This window comes from Elgaria multicarinata, chromosome 8, assembly GCF_023053635.1.
Source record: "Elgaria multicarinata webbii isolate HBS135686 ecotype San Diego chromosome 8, rElgMul1.1.pri, whole genome shotgun sequence".
In the NCBI taxonomy this organism is placed as follows: domain Eukaryota; kingdom Metazoa; phylum Chordata; class Lepidosauria; order Squamata; family Anguidae; genus Elgaria; species Elgaria multicarinata.
In genome coordinates this window covers 90908019-90929524 of record NC_086178.1, presented here as the reverse complement: position 1 = coordinate 90929524, position 21506 = coordinate 90908019, and the positions used below count along the sequence as shown (strand labels likewise).

At 43.0% G+C, this 21506-nt stretch overlaps 1 protein-coding gene across 2 annotated transcripts in view; it reads right to left on the bottom strand.

Annotated features, from left to right (window-relative positions):
• The window catches only part of PALD1 (phosphatase domain containing paladin 1), a 130116-nt gene that overhangs the window by 71467 nt on the left and 37143 nt on the right, over positions 1 to 21506 (bottom strand). For both annotated transcript variants that reach the window (XM_063132999.1, XM_063133000.1), the window contains exons 2-7: positions 9939 to 10133; positions 7780 to 7882; positions 7014 to 7193; positions 5664 to 5828; positions 3294 to 3454; positions 2133 to 2208 (exon numbers count right to left, since the gene is read on the bottom strand). In XM_063132999.1, the coding sequence (XP_062989069.1) occupies positions 2133 to 2208; positions 3294 to 3454; positions 5664 to 5828; positions 7014 to 7193; positions 7780 to 7882; positions 9939 to 10133 (880 nt within the window). The remainder of the gene's footprint in view (positions 1 to 2132; positions 2209 to 3293; positions 3455 to 5663; positions 5829 to 7013; positions 7194 to 7779; positions 7883 to 9938; positions 10134 to 21506) is intronic.

The window sequence follows — 21506 nt, the reverse complement described above, 5'->3', positions numbered from 1 at the left end:
GTTTTTTATCCCAGGCTGCTGGTTTTGTTTTTTAAACTACCTTTTCATTTCTTTTTATTAGATATTGTTATTTTTATGAAATGACGTTAAGTTGCCCTGAACACTGTCTGTTGTGTGGAAGGATGGGATATAAATTCTCTAACACACCCACACTTACATCTGCTTAGAAGTAAGCCCCATTACATGAGACTTACTCCCAGGGAAATGTGTACAGGAATGCAGCCTAAATGGCTTGTTGCTCCGAAGGTCCACGAAGCATTCTCCCCACCAATTAAAAACAGGTGAGAACACCTTCAGGTAGGTAATGCTGAAAAATGCATACCTACAAATTGTTATATTAATGCAACAGAATAATTTTTCTTTAAAAAAAAAAAAGGATCTCATGCAAGTCAAGCTAAGGTCTCATGGGGGCAAACGAGGGGGAACAAGAAAGATGCTATTTTTATTGTATTTTTTCTGTTTTTATTGTATTTTATCTTGTACACCGCTCTAAAATTTTGAATGGAGAGCCATATATAAATATTGTAAATAAATAAATAAACAAATAAAGATGCTCATCAAAGTAAAGGGTGAAGATGGAGAGATGGGAATAGGCCCAACATCCCTTCTTCACGTTAGCTGCTTTAGGAGCATCAGAAAACAACACAAGTAAATCCTTTTCTTGCTGCTCAGCTCACTTTCTCACCGTGTCTCTCCCTTCTCCTGTTCCTGGGCCCAGATCAGGGATAGCTTCAATTTCCTCAGTTACTGTCCCTCTCTCCCCCCAGCATCCCACCTCTCCTATTCTTCCTACTCCTTAGAACTCAAGTTTGCTCCAGAGGGATGCAAGAGTTCAACCGCAGCTTTTAAAGCTCAACTAAAAACTTTTCTTTTTCCTAAAGCTTTTAAAACTTGATGTTGTGCAGACTTCTACTGTTACTTTCTACTGTTAGTTTTACCCTACCCTGTGCCTGCTTATCCTACCCTGTACCTGTTTGCATTCTCTTCCCCTCCTTATTGTTTTACTTTGATTTTATTAGATTGTAAGCCTATGCGGCAGGGTCTTGCTATTTACTGCTTTACTCTGTACAGCACCATGTACACTGATGGTGCTATATAAATAAATAATAATAATAATAATAATAATAATAATAATAATAATAATAATAATAAGAGCTCCTGCTGCTTATGCTCAGAAAACAGCATGAATGTAGTAGAATAGCTTATATCCCACCTTTTCACTGGATGCTTTACGGGTTGTTTCAAGGCGCATACGAATGTAAATCTGAACATCGTGAGGCTATGCTTTCCCAGGCACATGATTCCTATGTTGCAGAAACATCTGTAATATTCCAGTCTTGAATCGTTCCTGTGCCACTTCTATACCTTGTGTTTTTACATGTACTAGGGATGGCCCTGCCATTAAGTAAAGCAAGACAAGCCACTTCTGGCAGCAGAATTTGGGCACCGCCAGGCCTGGTATCAAGGGTACACATGTTTGGGCAGGAGCCCACTGACAAGAGGGCCCTGGAGTTGCTCCTCCTCCTCTTCACCCTTGCGACCTGTTTGTTCCCCTGCCTCTCACTTTGAACTAGACAATGTTGGTGGTGAGGAGAAGAGGCGGCAGGGGACCATTGTGGGTGTCTTGCCCTCAAAAACCTAGAACCAACACTGGGCACCATAGCTGGCAATATATGGCACATCCATTAAGTTAAATAGTACAGCCATTATCCAGCAGGAACTTAATTAATTTTACGCCACACCAATTTTCAGCAGATTTTCACTGCAATCAAGGAGATGTAAAAGTGCTTCACTTTGGGACTAGATTATGCACCAGATTTGGACTACATGGGTGTGTATTTTGGGAACTCTGAACATGTTCCTAAAGCAAATTTAGGCACCCAGCAAGTGCATATATTCAGGTACAAGCTCCAGAGAGCCAGAAATAGCTGCAGCTCCCTGCTAGGTTTGGCAAGCACCAGGAAGGAAAAAACAAATGTTCTGCTGGAAAGCAGGCTTCTCCATCTGATGAGAATAAGCAACATCCAGCTTTGCTTTGAGCGACAAAGGCTTTGCGGGTGTCTGCTCTTTCAAACACGGCTGTTGAACGCAAGACAGCTTGCAGAACTAACGCCAGGAAGACAGTCCCTTACCCTGAGGAAACTGATGAAAGCATCAAACTGTGCTTCTAAAGGCGCTCCATCCACAGGCAGAGGCAGCCGATGATACCTGCAAACAAAGAGGGCAACAGGGCTGTTACTAGGGTCTGAGAGATGGAAACACCAGGGATCAAAATGCAGGCAAACTTTATACAAAGCCCTTAAATACGGGCATCCAGAAGAATGTTTTATTCAATGTCCTGCAAAGGGGAGAAGGAGGCATCTGCAAAGGATGCCTGTGACAGTTACACCTCTCTCCACCCTTCCCCCATTGCTTTCTCATGTCACTTGTTCAGCAAGTATTTGGGAACAGCCTGTGCAAACAGTATAACAGCTTAACCAGTAACAAATATTATATTTTTATTACAACAATTTTATTGCAGTCAATAGACCATTCCAACAAAAGTTACATACAAAAGGACTGAGCGTACAGTTAGTTATTAAAAAGACAAGTAATCATAGAGGATCTAATAGAAATGGCCAAGTTCAAAAACTTGGCACTTGCTCGGTGATTGAGTTGACTGAGTTCCGAAGTAATAGGGACATTAAGAATTCAGTTGGGTGACCAGTAAAAGGTTGTAAAATGGGGTTCAGAAGATCATTCCTAGCTCCTTGATAAAATCTACAGAACAGTAACATGTGTGATACGGTTTCTACCTCGGTATTTTTAAAGGGACAGCATCTGTGGAGCAGTGGGATTTTATTGTATCTGCCACCTAAAAGTTTAGAGGGAAGGACGTTAAGTATGGCTAGTGAGAATGCTCTCCTGTATTTGGGAATTGTTAACCAGCGCAAGTAAATCTTTAAAGAAAGATTACTTAAATCGGGTGCAGAACCTCAGGACCAGGAGCCAAATGCAGCCCTCCTGGGGTCCCAATCCAGCCCTGTGGGGTTCGCCAGCTGGAAGTAAGAGCTTTAAGGTCAAATATGCTGGCATTTTTGGTATTTCCCCCCACACACACTTGTTTTGCCTTTGGCTCCACCCACCACTGGAATGCCGCCCCTGAGAGCATCCCGAAATAGATTTCTGCCCTAGGACTGATAGAGGTTGAACACCCTGATTTAGAGAATACAAAGCGCAATGAAAAGAAGAAATATCCAAGTTAACATGAACAATATAATTGCCAGGGAAGTAGGTTTCTCACAGAAAGTTACCTGTAAGATGGCAGTAGGAAGACTGGTCGCTTGTACACTTCCTCGGTGACGTGGATGTCTTCTTCACGGCGGATGCTCACGGAATGTGGCTCGTCTTTAAAATGCTCAATATCATTGTAGACATAATATGTATTCTCATTCAGCTGGGCAAAGTCATGCATCTTCAACAGATAAATCCAAGAAACCCACCTAAGAGTCTTGCTTTATAAACACACATGTCCGCAAACATCCCTATGTGCATTCTCCCTCCAAAGCGCTACCCGTTGGCCTAATGGACGCTTTAAGGCAGAGGCACAAGAGCCATGTCCTCATGCTGCTCCAGTAATGGATCATCCATTCCGCCCACATGGTTCATCCATGTAGACAGTGGTGTCGAGCCTCCTCCAGCCCAAGGGCCAAATTCTATTTTGGAAAAACTTCCAGGGGGGCGAAAGCAAAGGGGCAAGGCCAAAATGGGGAAAAAACTCCAACCTATTTTTGCTAAAAGCTCTTAGTGCAAGTAGCTAAGCCTTGGGAGATGCATTTCAACCTTTTAGAAGGAGGAGGGAATACACAAAAGCCAGGAAACCCCCCAATTGATCAGTGTTTCGAGGTGGGGGTTGTGCCATCTGGGGAATGCCCAAGGGCCGAATTAGGATCCAGGTGGGCCAGATTTGGCCCCGGAGGCTGAGGTTCGATACCCCTGTTGTAGAGGTTACTAGAGCAGCATTGTATGAGACAACAAGGAATGCCAGGATACCAGTAACGTATCAGTTTCGGCTTTCAGTACCATGTGCAATTTCCAAAAGGGACTCCCAATTCAACAGTATAAACATTTACTTCCCATCAATAAAGCATACATCTAGCTCAGTGGTTCCCAAAGTGGGCGGTGGGATTACATAGGGGGGCGTTAAGAGGCAAAGGGGTGGCAGGGGGGCGCTCGAGGTGGTCTTTTCCGAGAAGCGCCTCTCCAGAAGGTCTTAAAACCCAGGGACATTTTTATGAGACAAAGTAGTTTGGTCCCAAGCCATATAGGGGAAGAATCCACACATGTATTAATATCGTTTAAGAAGAGTCCTTTTAACGATGAATTGAAATCTTTCAAAAGCACCAAAACGCTAATGAAGAGACATACCCTGCTTGGTGTGCCCTGCCACGCTAGCTGCAAACAGAGGCGTTCGCTCTCTTTTCCCTCCCTCCCTCGGCAACCCTGCAGTGGGTGCTTCCCATTTAAAGGGGCCGCACACAGCACGGCCCCTTTTTCATTCTCAGCTCCTCAGCTCAGCTCCTCCGCCCGGCCGTCCCTGCTGCTCAGCCCAGGCACCCAAACCAGCAGGATCTAGAGGAGCGTGGCCCCTTTAAATGGGAAGCACCCACCCCAGGCTTGCCGAGGGAGGGAGGGAAAAGAGAGCGAACGCCTCTGTTTGCAGCCAGCGTGGCAGGGCACACCAAGCAGGGTATGTCTCTTTATTAGTGTTCTGGTGCTTTTGAAACATTTCAATTCACCGTTAAAAAAACTCTTCTTAAATGGTATTAATACATGTGTGGATTGAGGAGTGTCTTGTTGGCAGCACGGCTCTGGACAACTCGGGCTGATGGAGCACCTCTCCCGGCATGACCCTACCCAAATATACTACACTCATAAGGTAGTAGGCCCTCCTACTACTAAGGTAGTAGGCCCTCCTACTCCTACTCCTACCTCCTCCTACTACTACTAATATAAGGCCCCCCTCAGAGTGCCTCCGCCTAGCAGAGGTTTGCAAAAAATGGAGATTTTTTTTTAAAAAAAATGTAAGTTAGGATACTGTTGTGATTGACCTGCTTTTTAAGCACATGCGTTCTCTTACAGCAGCATTTTGGCCCCGCAGGGTGCTCCTTGGTGTGGGGCTTGCCGCCGCCATTTATCCCTCCCCCTCCTTCCCCGACCCCATTGGACTCCGTGAGACTTGCTTCTGAGTAGGCATGCACAAGATCGGGGAGGGAACCTGTTGGTTATGATTTTTTTATGAATTAAATGTCTTAAAAGAAGATTGTTATTATCTTCCTTAGTGGGTCGTTGAAAACCACTATTCTGAATAATGATTTTTATAGTGTAGGGTAGGGGGCACTGGGCATGAGTTTGTGGAACCAAGGGGGCGGTGACCTGAAAAAGTTTGGGAACCACTGGCCTAGCTCACTAGCTAAAGCACATCCCTACTATATTATTAAAAGCTCAAGAATTCACCAGCGACAGTGTCTGAAAAGCAAACAACAGCAACTGAACTAAAGGGTTACACATTACATCCAAGGGGACTCCCAATGTTGTCAAATAAGTGACAAGCCATTGAAGGCCTTAAACAGGCTAGCCTGTCTCCAGTAAGTGTGCGCCTCCTTATGCCACTCAAAAGTCACCTCTTTTCGAATCAAGAGCTCCAGGTTTTCTACTTTGACACCTTTCTGTAGGCTGTGTAGATTTTCGTGCAGGTTCTCCTTTCCCCTGGGGGTGTAGGGCATAAAGTCGTCGTCCATATGTAGAAAAAGCACAGGCTCCTCACGGACGCAGAACACAATGCATTCCTGTATGACAGAGAAGAATAAATTGGCGAAATACATTTATTTATTGATTTCATTTTTATACCACCCAATAGCCAAAGCTCCCTGGGCGGTTCACAAGCTGCGAGCTGCTGTCGGAGGGCTTCTGCCCTGAAAGGCAGTGAAGAAATGTTTTAAATAAATAAATCAACGTTGTTGGGGCTGTTCCAAATGCCAAGCCACAGGAAGACATCAGATAAGAGCCAATTGACCTGGTCACCTAGAAGCATTTTTTAAAAATATCATTTGGCCCTCAGGCTGAAAGAGGTTTGACACGCCTGACCTTGGTACTGCACGGAGAATAAATGCACTACTAGAAACATATTGTCACACCATCATAACTCTGAAAGGTCATATGTGCATTAAAAAGGGGCATCTTACAGTACTGTCCTACCTAATGACCACTTGGATCCATAAACACACGCAGGGACGGGGGCCTTCCCTTGACCCCCTTCATGCAGTGAAATAATATGTGGAGGTCATGTTGGTCCCATTGCATAGCCCCACCTGAGGCCAATACAAGCACCAACCGCACATTTGGCAGCCGTACGAAGGGCCCTAAATGGATGCACAGATGTACATGCATAGAATTCCTCCATACAAGGAAGGAACCTGATACGCCCAGGATCTGCCTTCCATGGGGGAGTTCTATGCACATACAGCTCTGTGCACATGGGGTCTGTTTTCAATGCAACCAAAGAGTGTGTGAGCAACACATACAGCGGAGCTAGCTGGTACAGCCTCTTCACATGTTGGGTTAAAATGGGGGGAGGGATCAGGTGTGATCCCTTAAAGCCTTGAAGCAACAATTTGTGTTGCTCCAAATAGTCCTACAGTGGTGCAGTTGCTGTAGGATTTGGTTTGAGTGTGGCAAACTCCAACAATGAGGTGTCCCTGGGTGACCTCCAGCAAATCACATTCTCTCTCAATCCTGCAGGATTTCTTTGAGGCCAAGATGCCACGCTGAATTCATTGGAGGAAGGGTAAGATACCAATAAATATTAAGCCAGACTACCAGGGCCTTCAGGAGCACATGAGAAACAAAATTCACCTTGCCTACAAAGAGCCCACCCAAACTGTATCCAATGATCCATCCCATAATACTCATTTCCATTTCTGGGTTGCGTACACAAAGAGGGGTATTCAATTTACTTTCACCCATGTACAGACCTTATGGCCATCGTTCTGGAGTTTCTGCAGGACCTGCTTGAACCCACCCATGCTGGGCTGGCCCATTCCAAACACTGAATATCCCCCTTTGGCCTGTCGGAAGTTTGGGGCACCACAGGTGCCAGCTGTGTTCAGGACGTCTACTTTGCTGTATACATCACGGACCATAAAATATTTCCCCTGTAAAACCGAGGAGAAGGACAATATGTTATTTGAATATGGACAAGGAGGTGGGATGAAAAGAAGCCAAGCAACCAATATAATCATCATCATCATCATCATCATCATCATCATCATAATATATTTCTTACCCGCCTCTCCACTTGGATCGAGGCGGGGAACAACAGCGAATATAAAACACATAAAAACTGATTCAGAACATAGTATACATGATTAAAACATTCTTAAAACATCCTAAATACATTCTAAAATTCTTCACACAACACAAAAACAAATTATAGAAGTAGCTGCCACAAAATGTGGCAACTGCCACTAGCATAGAAGGCTTTACAAGTGGATTTGATGGAGCTATTGTCCATGGTCGCTAAACGAAACCTCCATCTTCAAAGGCAGAATATGCCACCAAATACCACTTGCCGGATAGAGGCAACAGCAGAGGAGGGCAATCGCCTTCATGCTCTGCTTCCTCTGGTTGGCCACTAAAGCTGGACTTCCGATCTGATCCAGCAAGGCTCTTCTTATGTCCACATGCCTCTATTTCTCCACAGCGATGCTGCAGTCCCAGAGCCAAGTCCACTGTGCTCACCTGTACAAGGTAGTGCTCTGGGGCAGACTCAGTAATCCGTCCCACAGTATAGCTGGCCTTCAATAAGTCATCATGAATCTGAAACTCTTCTTTGCAATTGTAGCTGTAAGAAATTATGGAAAAGAGCAGTGGGTTTTTCTGCAATTAAATAGTTTTGATAGCATATATATTTTTTACCAGCATCACAACATTCCATCTTCTTATTTCCTATTCCATACAAGGATGACACATACCCATTTCCCAGGTTGCAAGCTCTGTAACAAATGAACACATAGTCATAAGTGGAGGAAAGGAAAATGGAAAATAAGTGATGATCAGGTACATAATCACAGCCATTATAACTAATCATCTCATTCATATAAAACCACACGGTACAATGTTCCTGTAGCTCAGGGATGAGGAACATACAGACCTTTAGATGTTGTTGAACTGCACCTTCCCTCACCATTGGATATATTGGCTAGGGATGATGGGAGTTGCATTCCAACAACATCTGGAGAGCCACATACTCCCCACTCCTGCTGTAGCTGTACCACTTCAGACTGAAGTTGTGAGGATATTTTTATGCAGTGCAATCCACATATAATCTGAAATTCTACAACACAAGAAACTCTACGCCTTGAGATTATTTATCTGTATATTTAGACAATCTCTTAGGCTACAAACTAGCAATAAAAAGACCATTTAAAAAGTGACAAAAACTGGATGCCAGCACAATTATGCTTAGCTATGTTTCATTATGTGGATGAGTCTACTATCTATGTCCTAAGGGATAGAAAAGTGCTCTCTATGCCAGGTGTGTGAACAACTTGTGGCCTACAACTCCCTTTGGCTATATTGGCTATAGACTAGAGCTGATGGGAGTTGCAGGCCAAAACATCTGGACAGCCACAAATTGCCCACCCCTGGTATGAGACAAGCAGTAATGGTGGGAGACAGCCTTAAGAGATAATCTGAGGGGCATATAAAACATGAGCCAATGTAGTGGGGGACAAATTAGGGAACAGTAGGGGATGGATTTAGGAAATAAGATGGAATACATTTTAAGCATTCACATATATATGAGAAGGAGGGACCCTACACCTCTCCGTTGTGGGATTGAAGTTCAACTGAAAGCTCATGTAATTCCTCCTTTTGTTTGAGTTGTTCATTCTACATACTGAGAATGAAGATTTGATTTTGTGCTGTGGCTAATCTTCAACTGATAAATGGACAGGAAAAACTGGACAAACACAGAGGCTTAATTCTTTGAAGATCTCTTCCTTTAGGACAGGCCTGCACAAGTTGTGTTACTCACCAAGCCAAATGTAGGCTACCGGCCAGAGAACCAGATTGAGTCAAGAATTTTCAACATCATAGAAGTCTATGAAATCTCCCTCTTCTATCAACTGATGGCCAAAATACATATTATTTTCAATCTGTATCTAGCAGCTATGTCTTCTTTTTTTCATTTTTACTCTAGAGTACATGCAGGGTGGGCAATCCAGATCTTAAAAAGAGCGCCAATGTGGTTTAGTTGTTAGAGTATTAGACAGGGACCGGTGAAATCCAGGTTCTAGTCCAGACTAAATCATGAAGCTCACTGGGTGACTCTGGGCCAGTCACTGACTCTCGGCCTAACCTAATTCACAAGGCTGTTATTAGGAGAAAATGAAGAGGAGGAAGAAGGCGATCGTGTACACCGCTTTGCACTACTTGGAGGAAAGGTGGAATATAAATGTTATAAATAATTTTTTAAAAGACCCCTATCCCCGCCCCCATGCTAAGGTCCGAATCAGGATCGGGGAGGGGGGGGCACAATTAGATGCCGATTTAAAATACTGTCAGTTTTGGACCAGGCTGTATGCAGACATGAAGGGAAAGGGGGTTGACATCTTGCCTATATCTAATCCAGGCGTGCCCCACTTGTGGCCCTCCAGATGTTGTTGGACTGCAACTCCCATCAACGCTAGCCAACATAGCCAATAGTGAGAGATGATGGGAGTTGCAGCCCAACACCATCTGGAGGGCCACAAGTTTACCACCCCAGATCTAAATCAATTAAGCAGAAAGACATAAGACAACACCCACAGGTGTTTAAGAAGACAAAAGAGCTCCAAAATGCTGGTGCAGAAGATATTCAAAGTTGTACAAAAATATCACCGGCTGAGGCAACTCACGTAATGACTACAGGGGCCACCTTGTTAGTAATAATCGACTTGGCTTTGTTGTTGTGGAGCCCAACCGTCTGGAAGGAATGAATGCTGAGGGAAGAGCGATCCTCCATGGTTCCGTTGCCGTGAATATTCTCAAAGGTTGCTGTTGCCACTGTCTGCTGAGCCGTGCTGGCAGTTGTACCCATAATCCACAGGCAACTGTACAAATCCAAAAATTAGAAGTTGAGGAAGAGATGCAAGGAAAGATCAAGGCTGCTATAAAAAGACAGAAAAGCCATTACACCCACACACCAAAAATGTAATATAACCGGGAAGAAGAATTTGAATTTGACAAAAGGGCAAATTCCTTTAGAACGTCGTTTTCAAACTGTGTTCAGATCTTCCAGCATTAAGTCATTGTTAAGTTCAAGAAACAAGGAGCTAAAACAGGCCTGGACAGTGCCCTATGGAAATGAGGGAGACTACATCTTTAAACATGCTCCCCAAATATTCCAAGAGTGCTGGAGTTCTGTGGTAAATGGGTAAGAATTCCTTGACAGACTAGTGGACACCGAAACAGATCCCTGAAGGTAGAAAATTCAACAGTAATTGATTTATATAGCTCTAACTAAGCTTACTTTAGCATTTATAAATAGCTAAACTTTACTGGCCTCCAATTAAATAAATAAATAAATAAAGGAATATAAAGTGGGTATGATAGCCAGAAAGAACTAGTTGCTCTTGTAATGCTCAGTGTAAGAAAGGGGTATCCAAGCAGCATTCTCCAAGAGAATAGGATAACCAACAGCAAGAGGTTGTGTGTGCATGTGTGTGTGTGATACTCCAAACACTCTCATACAAGCACTAGATTACTCCTGCAGTGTAACCAGTAGCGTACTGAAGAACTTTAGAAGATACCAATGTAGAAGTAATCAACAGCAAGTTTTCCCTACCTCCTCAGAACGGACCCTACCATTAGGCAGGCTGTAGTGGTTGCCTTTGGAAGCCGATTATGAGTATTTTAAAAGGGCAGCAAATTATTATTACTACTACTACTACTATTTCATTTCTATACTGCCCAATAGCCAAGGATCTCTAGGATCTCTAGGATCTCTAGGACATTAAATAATACAACATTATAATAAAACAGTCTTAAAAAAACACAAAATTTAAAACCATTTAAATAGCTAAAAACAATTTCAGTAAACAATTTCAACAACAAATTAATAGGAAAATGAATTGCTAATTATTGTTGTATTTTTACTCTCAGGGAGAGTGAGATATTTGGGGATTATTGCCTCCAGTGCCAAAATAACTTGGCCAGCCCTTAGTTCCATGCACATTGTTTAGAGGTAGGTAGAGGTGCATTTGAGGTTCCACCTCAGGCAGCAAAATGTCTTGGGCTGGCCCTGCTCTCTTTGTAATAGTTTAGATTCCATTATAACCAACAAGGCTTCATTTTTTTTCCAGACAAGGTATGCTGGGAAATCACCTCCTCATCCCTGAAAGCCTTTCTACTTAATTCCAGATATACAAGCTTTTTTCATCAGTAGGTACCCACAGAGGTACACAACTCCCTTGTTACATTCTGGTTCCCAACCTACATAAAGGTTCTATTTTAAAAAAAAAAACTGCCCAGAGAGCTTCAGCTATGATGCGGTACAGAAATGCAATAATTATTCATTCATTTCTTTAAAGCCCTGGAAATACCTTAAACTCCCACTTAGTTCCAAAACAGTGCTCTCAGCATCAGTAGGCAGAATGTGAAATTCACCCATGAGCTGTCACATTTCACATGCTCTTACCTCCAGGACATCCAATGTGACAATATTGCCCTATCTTAGGGTGACCATATGAAAAGGAGGACAGGGCTCCTGTATCTTTAACAGTTATATTGAAAAGCGAATTTCAGCAGGTGTCATTTGTATATATGGGGAACCTGGTGAAATTCCATCTTCATCACAACAGTTAAAGCTGCAGGAGCTATACTAGAGTGACCAGATTTAAAAGAGAGCAGGGCTTTGTATATCTGTCACCAGGTTCTCTATATATACAAATGACACCTGCAGAAATTCCCTTTTCAATACAACTGTTAAAGATACAGGAGCCCTGTCCTCCTTTTCATATGGTCACCCTACCTATCCTCCATAACAACATCAAATCTACATAGGCTTAGGCCTCCACAGGCCTCTCTACCTGTCCTTATGGCTTTCCCACCTTGCTCCAAGCTCTGCCTCTACCTCCATAGCTACTCCTGCATAGGACAGAGTCCACGTAAAGGCTTCTGAATATGTAACTCCTATATTAGAGCCCTTGCTGGATCAGACCAAAAGGCCCCTCTAGTACAGCATCCTGCACAGCGGCCAACCAGATGCAGGTCTTGAAGGCAACAGCCCTCTCCAACAATTCTTCCCCAGCAACTGGTGATTTTAGGAGTATGCAGCTTCCCATCTTGGAGGTAATACATAATCATCATAAATATAGGGTATTGATGGACAGCCTGCATAACAACATGACTCCTAGCAACACATTTTACACTCACGCAAGGTGTGTTAAATGTGTTACATTGAGGTTTTAATTTTTGAGAACCACCCAGAGAGCTTCGGCTATGGGCCAGTATAGAAATGTAGTAATAAATAAAATGGAACTTCCACAAAATGTGCCCCACATCATCATACATTTTCTATTTTTTTGTCCATTTTCATCTGAGCAATTCCTATGATCAACTCTCATGCCACTTTTTAAAGACAGCAGGGCAATTTGTACTCAGTTGCTCACAGACATTAATCTTGCTGTATCATTTTAGCCTCAAGTTGCAAGCCACAAACCGCTTACTGGATCAACAACAATGGTGAAAGTGGGTTTCCCCACCCTGATCCTTCCCTCCTGAAAATGCTACATACAGATTCAAGAGACTCTGCCGAATGGGTGAGTTGTGGTGTTGTGGGGGACGGATCCCCAAAAATTGGATGAAAAGACTTTCCACGACCTTCTTGTGGAATGGACCTTCATCTTGTGAAAGGCAAATCCTGGATTCAACCCAGTATCCAACCTCTGTAGTAAGGCTTGCAGATTCTTGCCCATGAAAGCTTATGCCACTATTAATTCATTAATCTTTAAAATCCAATGATTAGGGGGTTTATTTGTTGTTGCTATTCCAACAGATTACTACTGCCCTCTTCCAGAATTTAAACCGATTTTTTTGGCTAAAATTATATCAGCAAATGTAAAATGTTGAGTAGGAGAGAGAATCCCTTCAGGGATTCTCTTTTAATCCTCATTCTAATCAGAATATCATTGACTCAGGTAGCTTTTTAGGAGTTGGTTGGAAAAGAAGAATCAATTGCCATCAATTGGCCCAAGACGTTTTGTTTTTAAATCAGCCAGCAGATGGCATGCCTGAGCAAATGGATGATTTTCAAGCTTCTCCAGTGGTGCAGAGTAAGTTGACTGAGTCTGGCTATAAGGGCCAACATAACATTAGCTAACATCTTATGTCCTGTTCCATAGGCCAGTGGTTCAGCATCCAATCTCAGGAAGCCCATGCTTACATCCCACTGTATCCCTGTCTATCTCCAGCTCTGCCACCCTGCTCTCTTAAAGAAGTCCATTTCCTTCGTTACCCCTGAAACTCCATCCCACAGACTTATCGATGTGTTTGCATTTCTCTCTTCTTTCAAATACCTTCTCAAAACCTACCTACTGCAGAAACAGGCCACTTAACATAGGGCTGACGATAAGGATAGGTATGTTGGGCACCTGCCTAGGGTCCACACCAGAGCAGGGGCCCACTGACAAGAGCCCAGACAATAATGGTGGTGAGAAGGAGATGCCCCGGCCTACTTTCCCACTGGCTCTCTGCCTGTCAAGCAAGCAAGTGGTGGCAATGATGAGGAGGAGGAGGAGCAAGAGCAGCTGGTGGCACTGCCAGTGAGAAGGTCGAGTCACTGAGGGAGGGGGCCCATGGAGGGTGTCTTGTCTAAGGGCTCTCCAAAACCTAAAAGCAGTACTGATTTCATTACCAAATAAAAGGAATTTCATCACCAAAAAAGAGGACAAAAGGGGGGGGGTGCGTCCATTTGCATAACATTTTCTTATGCAAATGTATATGTATAGTTACAAATTTAGAAATAAGAGCTATAATTTCAATAGAAATACAATACATCTCATCATTGTGGGGAAGACTGACCAGGTGACCTGTATGCCTGCTGCCCAGTTACTAGGTGTTAATGGGCAGCTTCAAGGACCTGCTGCTCTCCCTCTTTATGGATCTTTGACTTTAAACCAGGCTTGGATTAAACAGCTCTCCAAAACAGAGGACTGCCCTCTGCAAGTAGCACACCTGGCCACCCTAGGCAGGGATCTGACTTTTTTTGCGCATTAGACTCAATTCCACCTTCCCCTTATTTAAGCAAAACAGACAGGAAACACCTATTACAACAGACCCACAGGCATGAAATTAGTATTTCAGAAGTTATTTTATAGCACACTACACCAACACCTGGCCTACCACACCTGGTGACTAAGACCTAGGAGATGCTAGGCCTATTAAGTCTTTTGGTGAATATATTTCATGTGTTAATTGCAATTTTAATAGCGCTTGGCCTCATGATGTATAGCTGGCAGTCTACATGGCCAAACAACTTTACAACTGCTTTGTCATCTTCCATAGGAATGTGCTGTAATATTTTGGGGAAGTCTCAATGCCATTGTTACACAAGACTGTTACTCGCATGCTAAGTGGCACCATTTTCTTTGTCCTTCAGACTATATAAGGTAAATAGAAAAAAATGGGAAAGAGTTTAAAATCTGAAGATCCAGGTAAAATAACCGGTATTAGGCCACTACAGTGGAGAACAGAACAAAACAAGTTCATTTCTTTGCCCTGCTTGGAGCTTTTAGAAAGAAAGAAAGAAAGAAAGAAAGAAAGAAAGAAAGAAAGAAAGAAAGAGAGAGAGAGAGGGAGGGAGAAAGAAAGGAAAAGCTGCATACCCTCATCTCTAATTTGTCTGCATTCTGTGAAGAGACTAGACCTAATGGGCAGTATCCCATTGCCTGCATACTAGTGGGACCAACCACTAGTGCAACAAGAAGCTAGCAGAGCCTGAAGCAACCAAAGATGATAAGCATGGATCAGCTGCCCCCCATTTCATTTTTTCAGTGGGTCAAGATCCCCAATTCAGAAGGATGTGCCTTGTTCCTGGCCAGGCAACTGGCTGACCAATGCAGTCGCTTTGTCAACATTCACATGCATCACACAGCATCATGGGATTCTCACTACAGCAGCCTTCCTCAACTGGGTCTCCTCCAGATGTTTTGGTCTTCAACTCCCATCAGCCCCAGGCAGCATGGCCCATAGTCAGGAATTCTGGGAGTTGTAATCCAAAACATCTCGAGGGCACCCAGTTGAGCATGGCTGCACTACAGGGATTCATTTCCCGTACAGCTGTAGATTTGTATGAAGGGGCAACTGTGTGACCTTGTAGTCAGAGCATCAGCACATTTTAAAACTGTGTGTAAACCAAGAGAAGAATGATTTGCAAAGTGTTTGGGCAGCAGTCAGCCAACTGACTTCCTAAAGTCATTCTTCTCATTTTAATATGTGCAAATATAGATATGACCGTCTTCAAATGCAGGGCTAGAGCTGTGGGGTCAGCTGAAGGGGCCTGGCCCCATCAGGGACATTCATTCAAGGCCCCTTACCTGAACATTCAGCTTTCTTTTCTTTTAAAAGTTGTTTTAAAGCTCTCTAGTTCTGTTAAGAATGGAGATACGAGGAAACAACAAACAGTAACTAACCACCCTATCCCTACCTTCCATGTTTCTGGCAAAGGTGCTGAGATGACCGACAAACAGCAAGCACTTTTAAATTATTTGATTAAACACTTTAATTGTTGTTTCAATATATTTATTAAAATTAATTGTAAAATGCATTGGAGAAACATTTTCATTCTATTAGTGGAAGGATTTCCATTCACAAAAGGATCCTTTCTGCAAGTTTAACCCTGCTTCCCCATGAATGGAAGCTCCTTATGTTCATGAAACAAAAACACTGTATGGCACTCTCTGGCACCCATGGCTATTTAGCTTGTGAAGTTTGGCACTTAACATGCATCCCAGCATGCCTTTAGGCCTTCCTTTCTACCCATCCATCCCCAAGTTTTCTGGCTAAGGACCTGTATAAATAAATCAATACCAGCCTTCTCCAACCTGGCACCCTCCAGGGATTTTGGACTACAACTCCCATCAGTCCCAGTCAGCATAATCAATGGTAAGGGATGATGGGAGTTGTCATCTGGAACAGTTGAAAGACATCAGGTTGGGGAAGTCTGATCTATACTGTGTACGCGCACACACACAACCCATTGACGTCTGCCATGGCTAAGTTGCTCCAGTAGCACAGAGGAGTGTAGTAATAGAAGAGGCAGAGGCTTGTGGTGGCAAGCAGATGAAAGAAGTCCACAAAGAGGAAGGTGGGAGCATGTATCTACTATATTTATATTCAGCCTTTCCTCCAAAAAGCTCACAGCACTGCACGTGGTTCTCCTCCCCCTCTCACCCACCATTTATACCACAACATTCCTGTGAGGTAGGCAAGGCTAAGAGAGAGTGACTGACTCAAAGTCAGTAAGTTTCATGGTTGAGTTGGGATTTGAACTTGGGTCTCCTCGATCCTAGTTTAACCTTCTAAGCCAGGCTTCCCCAACCTGGGGCCTTCCAGGTGAAGTTTTGGACTTCAACTCCAATCTGCCCCAGCCAGCATGGCCAATGGCCAGGAATGGTGCAAATTGTAATCCAAAACATCTGGGGGTGGGGCCCAGGTTGGGAAAGATTGCTCTAACCACACCACTACACTGGCTCTTAGTGGAGAGAAGTGGCCATTGAGGACAGGAACAAATGAGGGAAGAGAGGAAAATGGGGTAGGAAAAGATGGAGGATGGGGAGAAACTGAACTTGGGATGGACAGGCAGAGAAGAAGAGGCAGAGAGATTGCAGGATGTAGGAAATGAGGTATGAGAGCAATCAGTGCATGCAGAGGTCAAAAATGGGTAGCAGCCTGAGAGAAGCATACAAGAAGGTCCCTCAGAAATACAACACCTGGATGTAGCCCTAAAGATGGCAACAGGCCTCTAGTTGCATCAGGGTTGGCCTCCAGGCTTTGCACCCTGTTCAAGCACACCATATGCTCATTTCAGCAAAAGTGTCCCTGCTGCAGATAAATTATAGTTAGTTGCTACTAGTTTGGCTGCTATTTCAGAGATATTTTAATTACTTTCTAGTTCCTAAGACAAGAAAAAGGGGAAAAAAACCCTCCCCTTTCTCCTGTTTTCCACAGATCAACTGGCAAATACTCTAAAAGGCTTCCAGAGACAAGAACCATCTCCAGCTAGCAAAAATTAAACAAAGCCTGTTTCCACTGGAAAAATAAATGTCATCATAAGCAATCTAGGATGACTAAACACCATCAAAGGCATACTTGCTTTTTTTAAAAAAAAATCCTTAAGAGAAGCTTTCCTTCCTGCTGCACATCTTATGGTAATGCCCTCGGTGTGACTTAGGAAAGCCTTCAGAGACAGCAAAGATGCTCTCAAAGTCAGCCCTAGACTGCCAGCAACTGAAAACAGCACAACACATGCTAAACATGGCTGCTGGAGGCATTTTGAGGACTCTTTCCCACAGAAACACGACACCCTTAAAAATGACAGCTGAAGCATCAGAGTAAGCTGGGAAATGTTCTATTCAGAGGCAATTCTGTTTCTCTGACAGACCCTTCTTTCCCTCAGTTGTTACTATTAAGGGAGCCTCTTTTAAAAAAAACAACCTCTGACTGACACGTGACAGAAGGCAAATGTTTATATGGAAGATTCGGTTTGCCTTGTTTGTCGAATATGTTTTTGAGGCAGCACAGCGTTGTGGATACAGTGTTGGGAAACCTGGATTCAAATTCCCACACAGCCATGAAGAGACTTGGGACATCACTGTTCTCAGACTTGCATGCCCCAGAAATACTGAAATGGAATAATCCCTGTGCTCTTTGGAGGAAAGATAGACAAAACTCAATAGAAGTGAGGACAATCCAGGTTAATAGAACAGGAGTCCACGGATACCTCTCCTGCGGGGGTATTGAATCTCTTTCAGCCCAAGGGCCTATTCAGTTTTGGAAAAGTTCGGGGGCGGGGGGGGGGGGAGGTCGCTCACTGCAGTGGTTAATCGGGCCAAAGGCAAAAGGGGGCGGAGCCAAAATTACCAGAAATATAAAAAATACCGGCATATTTTAGCTTAAGCTCTTACTGCTGGTCATTAAGCATTCCTACTTTAAGAGGACTTTTCAGATAAGGCCTTTTAACCCACTACTTTTGCTTGCTGCTTCTTTGCAGGATTGAAATCCAATGTCTACACACAATGTTTTTGTTTGTTTGTTCTTCCTTTCCTGCTAAAATTCTTGCCAAAATTCTCTCCAAAACTGAATTCGGCCCTCGGGCTAAAAGAGGTTTGACACTTCTGATGCTTATGCACGCGCTTCTGGCTTCCCAGATTTGCCAATTGCTACAGCACATGGCCACCAGGAAATATCATGTGGCTTACTCTGGAAGGGATAGGGAAGAAGACAGATATGGACAACCATTCTCCCACACATCTGCACCCAATGTGTGGTAAAATTCCACAAAGATATTAATTCTTCACAAGCATGCAAAATTGAACACTAAGCCGTGTTTTCATCAAATGCCTCTGAGTATTAACCATACACAACTTTTCTCTGTGGGAATGGGGAGTAGAATCAGCACAGTCATACCCGATTTGATGATGTCCGTGTCCATTCATGAGCGTCTGAGAAACCTGAACACAAGAGCCTGTCACTCTCTTAACATCACTAAGAAATGTAGCACCAACTAACAGCTGTTTTAAGCATCAATGTTCTGGACTGGAGAAGACTGGACATTTGGCCAGTCTGGTTTGTTGCTTAATGCTATTTCATTCAGTGATGCTTCTGCACTGCCAATCTAACTTGATAGACTCTTATTATGTAGAAACGTCTGGACCCAGTTTCAGTGAAGATGGCAAATTGGCACACAAAGCATGCCCCAAATAGTCCTCCAGCAAGGACAAGAGAATGAATGCCCCACATTTACATTTGTATAGGAGAAGGGACAGCTATTTCCCAGAGCCTCTCCCGAAAAGGACAGAGACTCACACATACCCCTTCACACATACACTGTTGTCATTTCACTGGAGGCAAAAGTACTGATATAGTCTGCAGTGGGAAGGGAGTGGGGGGTGAGACCAACAGAAAAAAACAACAGAGTGGGTAGGGGAAAAGGTTTCTTCTTTGTCTCGCAATGCTATATAAATGCCAGGCAGGTCTGTAAAAATTGTCACTCAAACAAAAAGAGAATAATAATATACCAAAAACTCAAAATGCAATGAAAACGACAACAGTTACTGGAAAATTGTATGTATACAATAATACAATAAAATATGTAAAAAATCATAACAGAACACAATGAAGTATTTATAGCGGCCAAACATTTCTGCAAAACAACTATAAAGCAGCACAAACGCATACAGAAAGGGATAAAAGAGGTTACAGTTGCCTTCAGAGTCAAAACACACTTGGCATTTATTCCTGGCTTGTTTATAATAAGTAACCTTCACTGAATTCACATACATATATTTTATATACATGTTTCAATTTTTATTTGTAGATTTTATTGTTACCTTTTTATATCAAAGAGCTTCGGCTATTGGGCGGTATAAAATGTAATAAATTAATAAATAATGAATACTGAAGTCTGCAAAACCTGTGATCCACCAAGCCAAAAGTAGCCCACAAGCCAAGTATTACAAAAAGTATTAATAGTTTCTACATATCAGGGTGTTCCAAAATGGAGCAGGTCCAGGAAAAAAATATGGACAATTCCTATCCTACCTGGAGGAAGTGGCAGCAGGAAATTGGTATGCCATAAGGGTGGGCCACTTGTAGCCCTCCACATGTTTTGGCCTCCAACTCCCATCAGTCCTCACCATTGGCTATACTGGCTGTGGCTGATGGGAGTTGTAGGCCAAAACACTTGGGAGAGCCCACCCTTGTCATAAAGCATGAAATGGCACATCCTACAGACAAACACACATACACACAGTAAGTTGCCATTGCTGGTGGATGGAGCAAAGATACTCCTTACTACTTGTTAAGGCAAAGTGCTCTGGCAACCTCTAGTTAAGAACCCTTTCAAGCAGAAACAGCTTTGTCGTTGAAGTAGAGGAGAGTGCAGTGCTCTTTCAACTTATTATTCTACCCCAAAAGTAGTTCTTCATTAACACCAACAGAAAGAATTACTGTGAGATGGCATAACAGCCTCTAGCATAGATTATTATTTTAAAAACAGTGTAAGAAAAAGATATCGAGGATAGTTGCAACTACTAATGATGGCAGTCACATATGCCACACTCCCACACTAGAGGCCTTCAAGAGGCAGCTGGACAACCATCTGTCAGGGATGCTTTAGGGTGGATTCCTGCATTGAGCAGGGGGTTGGTCTCGATGGCCTTGTAGGCCCCTTCCAACTCTGCTATTCTATGATTCTATGCAGCCCCTACTTTTTCAAAGATCTCTCACTACAAGATGCTAAGAGTTTTACAATAGGAACCAGATACTTAGTAGTATTACAGATGTGCACCAACTTGGAAAGTCTGACAAGTGCAAATACAGTCACATATGGATCGATATTTGATTACATTGTAGAGCCACCCATCAACAAATATTTTCTGGGCAGCTTACAGATTATGACAAACAAAATAAAAGGTTAAAAATACAATATACAGTAATTTGAAAAAAAATTAAAATGCAGTGTAAAACCTTGCTAATAGAGAAATAGGATAAAACAGTTAGCAGCTCAATTTTTAAAAAAAGAGTAAGATCCCAAGGGAAGTTTTAAAGGCCTGGGTGAATAAAATGTAGTCAGCTGGTGACAAAAAGACTATAATGAAGGCACCAGGCAAGCCTCTTTGAGGAGGCTATTTTACAGCTTCCTGCATTCAGGGTGCCACCACTGAGAAGACCCCTTTCTAAGTACCATCCAACTCACTTCACTTGGTGAGTGCACATGGAGCAAGGCCTCCAAAAAGGATCTTAAAGTTTGATTAGATATACAGGTGTGGCACTTCCATATAGGCAACCTAGGTGGTTGCCTAGGGCACCAAGTTAAGTGAGGTGACAAATTCGAAGGGAGAAAAATACAAATAAAAAAATACAAATATGAAAGTTTCAGGTCTCTGCTTTATCTGATCTCATAAACATTGATTGGACAGATGGATGGACGGAAAAGCTGACTAAATATGACCCTGTTTAAATAATATGTGCTTAAATGACATTAAACAGAAAACAGAAATGTTTCCCAGTTTAACAAAAACTTCATCCTAGATCTGTCCTTGGGGTTTTGGAGGTGGTTCACCTAGGGTGCTAGTTACTGGCAGCTAGTTTAGGGCCACCCTTGTAGTTATATACAGGAGAAGCTGAACTTTCAGGTAATCCTGATCCCAAGCCATTTATGGCTTTCTAGGTTATCTGTTCTATATTCTCAAGAAAGTTAACTT